The following is a 10,467-nucleotide window of genomic DNA, read 5'->3' on the forward strand; positions in this document are numbered from 1 at the left end:
CAGGGGCGAGGGCACCTAGACCCGGTTTGTAGAGTACGCTTGGGGAGTGTGATCGTGTGTACAACGTCTCTTTATGTCTGTCTCCACGTTGGTTGAGTGTGGAGTAAGTGCATATGAGAGCATGAGGGTGGGAATGGATGTTTGTGTCTGTGTGTGCCTGTATGTCTGTGTCTATATGTCAGGTTGGGTATCAGACACCACCTCTCTGGGGACATCTCAGGCCCTCCAAGGTTTGGAGGCCTATCTCCCCCTACCACCACTTCCCCTGCCAGTGGCGGACCCCCTCAGACATCGGTGCGTTGGTGGTTCTTTGTGTCCGGGGATGGGCGTTGTTAAGATTCAATATTGAGGAAGGGTACAAGAGGTGATCGAAGAATAACCACACCGATCCGGCCGGGTGAAGTCAAACGATGATTTTAATGAATACACGCGTGGGAAGACAACTCTGTACGCAGACAGGAAGTAGTCTTCGACTTAATCAAAGCATGAACAGATATTTTATAGCATCAGGGTTTGTTTACTGACGCCCCTTCATGCGTCACAGATACATTTTATACATAGATCAGATCAACATCATCATGACTTTTCACCTAGAAAATCATCTTCTATTTTCATGACTAGCCCTTCCTGTCTACCTTTCAGTTCTTGTCTTGTTCCTCTTTCTTGCCGAGACACCAAGAAACGGTTCCTCTTTTACCAAGACAATTTTGCAGTTACAGCCAAACATAACTAACCTCTCCTCTAAATAAATCTAATTTAAAGTGTGTGTGTGTGTGTGTGTGTTGACCTCACATGCTCTTTGTGTCACCTCTTCACCTACTGTCTGTGTCTCGTCCTCAAATGCTCTTTCTCAATTCACCTGTTGCACTTCTGACCTTTTACCAGACCAGAAGCTCACTGAGACTATGTGTATGTCTTCTACTAAATAAATGTTTTAATCAAGAACCTCTACTAAAACCTTAATATAAAATGATCTGATATATAAGTGTTTTGTAAGCATGTATTGCGATTCCTTCTATGGCTCCAAGTCACTTGCACAATAGATTGTCCGAACATCGCGCCGAACAAAGCTTCCGACCCCCAATTAATTGACCGAGCTCCAACTCTTTAATAAGCACAGATATGCATTGTATATAAAATAGTCATAACTGCTTAAGGCCTTCTTAAAGCTATCTGTTACATTGTTAAAGCCTCGTCTTAGCCTGCGGCTCAAAATAACTTCCTGCTTCTTTCTACATACAACTTCCTGTCAGCCTGCAACTCAGTCTTTCTGAAAGAGACACTGTTTAAACCTTGGAATGCAATATCCATGCTGCAGATTATATTATTAATGCAATGACAATTATTTAACAATAGCAGTAAAATAATTTCCCTCCTCGACACTCCCCCTTTTGACCTCTGGAACACCAGAGGTCACAATACATTGTGTCCTCACGCAGACCCTTCTCTGGTGGTCTCGAACCTCGAGATCTCCAGGATCCTCGCCCCTCCTGTGGTCGCCGAGATCGATCTTCTGCAAAGGAAACAAAACACCTTTTCTTGCATCTCCCTAACTTATCCTATCTGGGACTCTTTAATCAAAAGCCTGATCCTAATTACCTTCTTAACTTATTGACTTGTATTTATGTATACTCTTCAACGTTACTCATCACTTTAAAATTCTTTTAAGCGCTGGTTTCACGTCCAGTTGCTCGCTCTACTTCCCCTTATCTGATCATCAACATCCTGTGCACAAGTTGTCGCTGCTGCAAGTTAATCTACTCCAAAAGAAAACAACCACTTTAATCAATTAAGTTTAAGCATATAAGCAATTGCTCCTGTATACATTTCATCATAGCTAAATGCTGCCTTGAAACAACTCCTATGTGTTAACACTAACTTCATTTTAAAACCTCACATTTCCTATGTTATCACCTGTTTTGGTATAGCCTTTTTATTTCATTTTGCTCCTTTAATGTAACAATACCTTCTAATTCTAACCAAAATATATGCTTTCCTTCCTCTTTGGTCCTTCTTTAAGTTCAGTTAAAAGCTAAATGAATTTAGGGCCTTTTGCCTGGAATCACTACTGTCATGTGTGTTTCTTAACTCTGTGTCTGTAAGCGTGTGCAATCCTTCATGAACTCATATTATCCTCACAGTAGATTGGCTAATCATAGCGCTAGCCAAAGGCTCGTGACCCTCCAGAGACAAATTTGAGCCACAACTCCTTTAAAAGCACAAAATGCAATATGTATAAAATAGTTATAACTGCACCTGAAATACAAAGTTAACATCATCATCAACATCTTATGGTCATCAAAGCAATGGGCAGGGCTGCGACCCAATTTAGCCCTGTCTGCGCACAAATTTTAGCCAACTTGTTTTTCAAATTTAGGTTCATCCTCTCTACCTTTCCTTGAGATTGAGGATGAAAGACCGTCCCGAACTTATGTTGCACTCCCAACATCCTCTCTACCTCTTGCAAATCTTTATTCTTGAAGTGAGTACCATTGTCTGATCTAATTCTCTTGGGAAACCCATGCCTTGGAATGTAATGATTGATTAAGCACTTAATCACGCTTTTCGCGTCTTCACATTTGGTCGCCCATGCTTCGGGCCATCCAGTCAGAACATCCACACACACCAACAAATACCTCACCCCACCTGGGCCTGTATCAATCATGTCGGTATAATCAATCACGACCTCTTCTCCTGGCCTTTCTGGCATGAGAAACTTACCAGCTTCAGGTTTTACTGCTGGCTTTGGGTTGTATGCCCCACAAATTAGGCACGTTCTGGCCTTTTCCAGTATCATCCTTCTCAAATCAGGATGCCACCATCGGCACAAATTTCTCTCCATCTGTTTCACTCCCACGTGACCAAGCCCGTGAGCCTCATTCACCTTTTGTTCCGCCATTTTGGCCGTTAAAGCGGGACGCCCATCTGGCCCCCTCCACAAACCGCCATCTTGCCAGGCTCCTTTGTTTTCCCACACCCCCTTTTCCTCTGGGGATGTCTCCTCCTGAGCCTGTCTAACTTCTTCCATGCTGTTAGTGCTAACCTCCTCTTCTGGGGTTACCTGCACCAGTTGTCTCTGTCCTTTGTAGCCCGCTGCTTCCTTTGCGGCTTCGTCAGCTTTCTGATTTCCTCTTGCCACCATACTGTCTGCTTGTGAGTGGCCTTTGCATTTTATAATACTTACCTCGTCTGGGTCCTCCAGGGCCTTTTTGTGACAGATGGGTGCATTAGTGGCCGTTCTGAACCCGGCTCCCTTCCACTGAGCCAGTTCCACATGAGCTGCTCCAAACGCATATGCTGAGTCAGTGTAGATGTTCACTCTCATGTTTTTAGCCAACCTCAGGGCTCGAGTTAGGGCTATCACTTCAGCTCTCTGGGCCGACTGTTGTCCCTCGATTTTTCCTTCAACCTGGGCTTTCTTAATACAGTCATGTGGTTCTCCTGACCCCATTAGGTCTGCCATATTTATTCCTTCATGTGTGAATATCAGATTTGGCGCCTCTAAAATTTTGCTGAACCTTTGTTGCGTCAGTGGAGTCATTGTGAATGCCTGTGAGTTCACATAGGCCACTACACTGTGTGTAGTAAGCACTTTCAGTGGGTGTTCCCTCACTATATGTGCTGTTTTCTGAATTATCTTTGCTACTCCTGCTGCGTGTTGTGTGCATGTGGGATGCCTTGCTTCTGTTGAATTTAATCTTATGCTAACATACATAAGTACATCCCTACCTCCCCCTTTTTTCTGAAACAACACACCATTCACAACTCCCTTTGTTTCTGAAACATCAAGATAAAATGCCTCATCATAGTTAGGTGTGGCCAGATCTGTGGCTCTTAACAAATCCTGTTTTAGTGAAATGAACGCTGTCTCTGTGTCCGGCGTCCAAGGCAATTCAGCCTTCAGATTTCGAACACCAACTTTCTTGATCAGGTCCCTTAAAGGGGCCGTTTTACCCGCATAGTTCGGAATGAACTGCCTGCTGTAACCTGTCAAGCCAAGAAAGGAAAGCAACTCCTTCACAGTTCTTGGTTTTGGATGTGTCAGAATTTGGTCTCTGTGTGTGTTCATTAACCCCACTGATCTGTGTGCGATCACCCGGCCCAGGAATGTTACCTCTGGCCGGACCAACTGCAGTTTTTCTTTGCTCACTTTGAAGCCACACTCCGCCAATCTGTTCAACACCACGAGCGATGCTGCCGTACAGGCCGCTGCTGACGGGGCTGCAATAAGAAGATCATCAACATACTCTATTAATGTACAGCCCCCTGGCAGTTGACATGGGGACAATGCCTCTTTCAACACCTGATTAAAAATTCCTGGTGAGAGTGCAAAGCCTTGTGGTAGGCGTGTGTACCTAAATTTGCGGCCTCTGTATGTAAATGAGAAAATGTCTCTGAGTGACTCGTGCAGTGGGAGACAAAAGAATGCATTCGCTAGGTCAATACATGTGAACCACTTTTGGTCTTCAGTTTTGTGCTTCTATTATGGTCTGTTAAATGGTATGTCAGACTTCAGCCGGAACAGGACAGGCGAACAGTTAGCTAGACCTACATCTGTGGGCCCTGCGGACCACAAAGTACCAGGCAATTTTGAGAGCTCAGCTACTGCATCAGGATGATCCATTCTTTCCCTGCCATGTATTCTGGAGATTTCTTTATGTTCTAAGATCACTGCATCGTTGGACAAACAAGTTATGCGATATATTTTACATTTTGGTGCATACCAGACGTTTGGAATTTGGGTGCTTTGCCAGCATGCGTTGTCCAGCGCCCGCTTGACCATTGGTCCCAGATCTCTTGGCCCATGACCCTCGTGGACCGCCAATGTAATGTGAGGGGCTGAATCCTCTCCCACATTGTACCAAGGCAGTTGTTCATCAGTAAATTTCACAGCCGCGGCCACACCTTCTGGTCCAACATAAATGTTATGTGTTTGCACATTCCACGTCTGTCCCTCAAGATCAGACTGGAACTGTTCCCGATAGATATCATTATCTTCCCTATCATAAAAGAGTGTAACGTGGAAAGGATCTCGCGGGGGGGAATAGACGGCCAGGCTCATTATCCAGGGTTTCCACAGCTGATAATGTCTCAGAATGCCTTCTTCCACTAGCCTCCCCCAGTAGATTTCGGCAGTGGGTTGTTCAGAGTTCTGGACTAAATATTGAGTCTTTGAAGGTGATCCCAGTTTCACAAGCAGGTCCCTGCCCATGAGATTTTCCAGGCACCTGTGAGGACACCACATATTGGTGCTTCAAAGTCTGTTTTCCCAGCTTTGTCAATGCTGGATCATCATCATTGACAGCATAGGTTCTGCCGTCCCCACGCTGTTCAGTTTCTCCGGGCTCCATCAGTATTGCTCCCCCTCCCAGCCCCAGTCGGCTACTGGGTACTGGGGGGCTGGTGCTGCATTCGGGTTTGGAGCTTGATGTGCTCCCCTGTAAGCAACTCTTTGTCTTGGGCCTCCTCGTGCCTGGGGTTGATAGCCTCGCCTCTGATAATTTCGCTGCGATTCAGGGCATTCTCGGGACCAGTGTCCTTCTGCTCCACAGCTGTAACAGCCAGTCCAAGACACACTGCCAGGATTCCCCGGATTCCGAGCCCTTTGTCCTCCCCTCACGGATCCACCACGCCCTCTCTGCGGTCCACCGGTCCCCCAATTCCCTACGGGTTGACGCTGCCTTGGTGCATTGGCGGGCCAACGATCATCAGGGTAGAGACCCGGATCCTGATCTGGCCAGTCAGGCACAGGATCGGGCTGAGGCCTTGCCACCATTATAGTCTTATTTAGTTCTTTCGGTTCTTTTTTCTTCGCATTATATTTTTCGCGAGCCTCACCCAGCTGCAGCCTAAGCAGCTGCGCCTGTACTTCATCTAACTCTTTCTTTTGTTTGTTCGTCAAATCCTGTTCCTGCTGAAGTCTGTGGGTCACATGTCTCTCCCACTGCACCGAGTCTGCAACGGCAAAATCTGGGTTCTTTTCCAAGTCAACTGCAACCTGGTTGGGCAGCCCTGCCAGCACTGCCGAACGAAACCACGCTCTACTTTCACCCTCCTTCCCCGGATGTATTCCTGTTCCTAACAACCATTGTTCCTTTGCTTTAGCTAAACACTCTCTGGGTGTGTTTTTAGGATCCCAAATAATTTTTGGAATGGCTCCAAAGTTAGGAGTTGGGTCCTTCTCCCGAACTGCATCTGCTAAGTCACTCTGCACCTCATGATATTTCAGGTCATTTGCATATCTGGTTGTTTGAGCTATCTGCTCTACATCTGCTAACCCACCACCCAGCATACAACGTCCGGCCAAAGTGCGAAAGTCGCCCAGCGCTAATTCTTCTCCTTCCCAATGTTCTCCCTTAGTTATTGGTGGAAGTTGTTTAACCAATGCTTCCAAATCTCTCACCTTATAGGCGCGATAAACTGGTTCGTTCTTTGGACCTGCTATTAGAGGCAGACTTAAACCAGGGTCAGGAGCTCCTTGTTCAAAACTCACTCTTCTACTCTTCCTCAACTTTCCTTTCCCCTTTGAGCTCTTAAATATGGGCTGTCTCTGTGCTTGGTCTCTCTTCACACTTCTTTTCCTCAAAATTAGGCTTGTACTTGGTTGGGGTTCAGCTCCTCCATCTTCGTCCTCCTCATCGTCTTCTTCTTCTGATGACGTCGCACGGTCTTCATTCTCCTCTTCTGGCCCTCCCTGCATTACTCTCTGCTTTATAACCTCCAATGCCGTTAATGCCTCTATGGACGCACGTAGGGCCTCATGCATTTGTCCATACACTTCTCCTTCAGTTTTTAACACCAAGCTCAGAGGTATTTTATCACCCAGCCCTTTCTGTTGGGATATAATAGGTTTACTTACCTCAACCTCCATCGCTTGGCACTCTTTCTCTGCTGATTTTAATACTCCAGGGGAAGCCAAGCGAACAGCTTTCTTACGCTGTTCGAGCTGATCCTTCAGAGGTTTGCATCCCCTTTTCCTACTAGGTGTCGCACCCGAGCTGTCAGCCATTCTCTGAAACACAGACTTACCTCTTCCAATGGCGTTGGTCGACTCCACCTTCTTGGTCTAGGTCACCCAGACACGCTTAACTTTCGGTTTCAGTCTTCGTCTCGCTGTTCTCGCAACCACTGGCTCCTCTTCCCCTGCTCGGTGATACACAAAGTTTAACCCAGCACTTTAGACGCTGTCCTCGCGTTCTCAGGCGTTGACACTCAATCAAAATTATTCGCCCTCAAAGTGTTAATATATGACACCAGCAACCCTTATGCGCAACGCGCTCACCTCCGTATACTTACCTCTCCAATAGTTCCTCGGATTAGTGTCTTTTCACTTGGTCTAGGGGTATGATTCTCGCTGGGGTGCGAGAGGTCCCGGGTTCAAATCCCGGACGAGCCCCCAAATGTTAAGATTCAATATTGAGGAAGGGTACAAGAGGTGATCGAAGAATAACCACACCGATCCGGCCGGGTGAAGTCAAACGATGATTTTAATGAATACACGCGTGGGAAGACAACTCTGTACGCAGACAGGAAGTAGTCTTCGACTTAATCAAAGCATGAACAGATATTTTATAGCATCAGGGTTTGTTTACTGACGCCCCTTCATGCGTCACAGATACATTTTATACATAGATCAGATCAACATCATCATGACTTTTCACCTAGAAAATCATCTTCTATTTTCATGACTAGCCCTTCCTGTCTACCTTTCAGTTCTTGTCTTGTTCCTCTTTCTTGCCGAGACACCAAGAAACGGTTCCTCTTTTACCAAGACAATTTTGCAGTTACAGCCAAACATAACTAACCTCTCCTCTAAATAAATCTAATTTAAAGTGTGTGTGTGTGTGTGTGTGTTGACCTCACATGCTCTTTGTGTCACCTCTTCACCTACTGTCTGTGTCTCGTCCTCAAATGCTCTTTCTCAATTCACCTGTTGCACTTCTGACCTTTTACCAGACCAGAAGCTCACTGAGACTATGTGTATGTCTTCTACTAAATAAATGTTTTAATCAAGAACCTCTACTAAAACCTTAATATAAAATGATCTGATATATAAGTGTTTTGTAAGCATGTATTGCGATTCCTTCTATGGCTCCAAGTCACTTGCACAATAGATTGTCCGAACATCGCGCCGAACAAAGCTTCCGACCCCCAATTAATTGACCGAGCTCCAACTCTTTAATAAGCACAGATATGCATTGTATATAAAATAGTCATAACTGCTTAAGGCCTTCTTAAAGCTATCTGTTACATTGTTAAAGCCTCGTCTTAGCCTGCGGCTCAAAATAACTTCCTGCTTCTTTCTACATACAACTTCCTGTCAGCCTGCAACTCAGTCTTTCTGAAAGAGACACTGTTTAAACCTTGGAATGCAATATCCATGCTGCAGATTATATTATTAATGCAATGACAATTATTTAACAATAGCAGTAAAATAATTTCCCTCCTCGACAGCGTCCAGGTACACACCGGCTCACTCCTTGGTGGCCGCTTATCAGGGCCTGGAGCCTGGGGCTCGCTCGGGCCACTTCGGAGGTGGGGTGCCCCCGGCCTCTCGGCCTGGGGCTCGGTCACTCAGGCGCAGCTGGCTGCCGGCGGAGCTCACGGGCGCGTCACTGCAACTCCCCCTGGCTTCTGCTCCGCGGCTGCTGAGTGAGCCCTCATCTGGGACTCTCCTCAGCTCTTTCTGGGACAGTGGCGCAGCTGCCCCTCTGTTGGTCTTCCTTGGTCTCTTGTGTTCTGGGGGCCTCTGGATGTCTGGAGTTTTGATCTCCTCCACACCTGCTTCACGCCCTGGAGGACGGGGCTGTGGCCCCCCCACACCCTCTAGCAGATCATTACATGAAGGAACCTTTTAAAAAACAAAAAACAAGCGCGTCCATGCTCACAGGTGTACACACGGGTGATCACACCCACAAACTACACCCTTTTTGGCTCCTACCTCAAAGCACACTGTGTTCTGTTGATCTTATGTGCTGCACAATAATGTTTAATATTTAGTATTTACTGTCATATTCCCATATATCATTGTGATGTTGTTTATTCTATTACTCTTGTTCTCTTCTGCTTGCTTTCTTTTTTCTTTCTCAGCAGGTGATCCAGGTGATTGATATATGCATTTTTTTTCTCTGCTCATTCTGTTGGTTTTTGTTTTTTGCCCTTCTCCCCCGTCCCTCTTCTCAGCTGTTTCTCTTTCCCTCTTTCTTTCTCCCCTTCTTTCCCCCAGTCAAGTCTGTCCCGTATTCAGTAAGTGAAAATAAAATAAACAATAAAAGGTGAATCAAATGGACCATTACGGCAAGGCTGGGATGGTCAGTTTGGTAAAGTAAATCCGTTGGGCATCTTTCTTTGCCTTTAGACAACAATTCTGATGGCAAAAGAGCCAAACGGGACAGGCCAAAAAAAAAAAAAAAAAAAAAAAGTAAGAACAACAAATTAAAAGAGCAGGTCAGTAAATCCCACAAACGATGTAAACACAAAGCACAGAATCCCCTGTTCACCCGACGGCATGTAAACAGACAAACAAGGCCTTTGTTGAAGGCTGACATCTCACAGATTCCAACACTGAGAGCTTCTTCATCCTCTGACAGAAATTCACTGAACCAGCAGAAAAATAAGACCTAAATTATGCTTCATGTCTGAAAACCTCAGCATGAATTCTGTCTCATGTTTGCTCAGGTGAGACTCTTGGTTCCAACTTTTAGGCGACTCACCTCCCAATCATAATGTCATGCATGCAGTGCCTTGTAATTATTATTAATGGAATATGCTGATTGTGAATGCAATCAACCCTTTTCATGTTTGCACATCTCAGCTGAATTAGACAAACATTACAATTCCATGAGTGGAGAATAGATTTGTAGTGGCAGGCATCCTGTTCAGCCGTGGTTGGAGTGATTCCTGATATCATTCATATCAATATTCTCTGTTCACAATGTTCACTGGCATTTTTAGAAATGTGCTACTGGAAAGCAATTCATCAATAAAAACATGAAAAACTTTATAAAAATTATTATCACATCTGACCCACGTTAAACTCATGGACTGAACATACACACCCCCACAATGGACAACTGTACCCTCAAACACATAATAATAACATGGAGTGAACCACCACTCACAACCACTAGCACTTTATATAGCCTCTGTAGAAACTATCTACACCCTCACTTATCTTAACTGCACTACTGTATAGCTCTGTGTAAATAATCATTCTGTACATTCAATAATCTTTAATCCTACAACTGTTTACAACTTGCATAGTTCCCATTTCTGTATAACTGTATATCTCAGATTCTGTAAAGTTATTTATTTCATATTCTGTATAGTTTTTCATATTTATATCCTGTTCATATCCTGTACATAGCTTGTACTCACTACAGCCTGTACATACTTATAGTTATAGAATATTCACAACATACTTCATACCGTGTACATTATAACATACCATAATAGACCCATTTCTGT

At 44.9% G+C, this 10,467-nt stretch overlaps 1 protein-coding gene across 1 annotated transcript; it reads right to left on the bottom strand.

The window, feature by feature from the left end:
• Positions 1-1,982: 1,982 nt before the first annotated feature.
• Positions 1,983-5,776, bottom strand: LOC145421964 (uncharacterized). The gene is made up of 6 exons (XM_080293007.1): positions 5,704-5,776; positions 5,387-5,552; positions 4,725-5,228; positions 4,115-4,221; positions 2,459-3,987; positions 1,983-2,392 (listed from the first exon to the last, which is right to left on the bottom strand). The coding sequence occupies exons 1-6, from the start codon at positions 5,774-5,776 to the stop codon at positions 2,282-2,284; spliced, it is 2,490 nt and encodes an 829-aa protein (XP_080149133.1). The 3' UTR covers positions 1,983-2,281.
• Positions 5,777-10,467: the final 4,691 nt, after the last annotated feature.

This window comes from Astatotilapia calliptera, chromosome 18 (genome assembly GCF_964374335.1).
Source record: "Astatotilapia calliptera chromosome 18, fAstCal68.1, whole genome shotgun sequence".
Taxonomy (NCBI): domain Eukaryota; kingdom Metazoa; phylum Chordata; class Actinopteri; order Cichliformes; family Cichlidae; genus Astatotilapia; species Astatotilapia calliptera.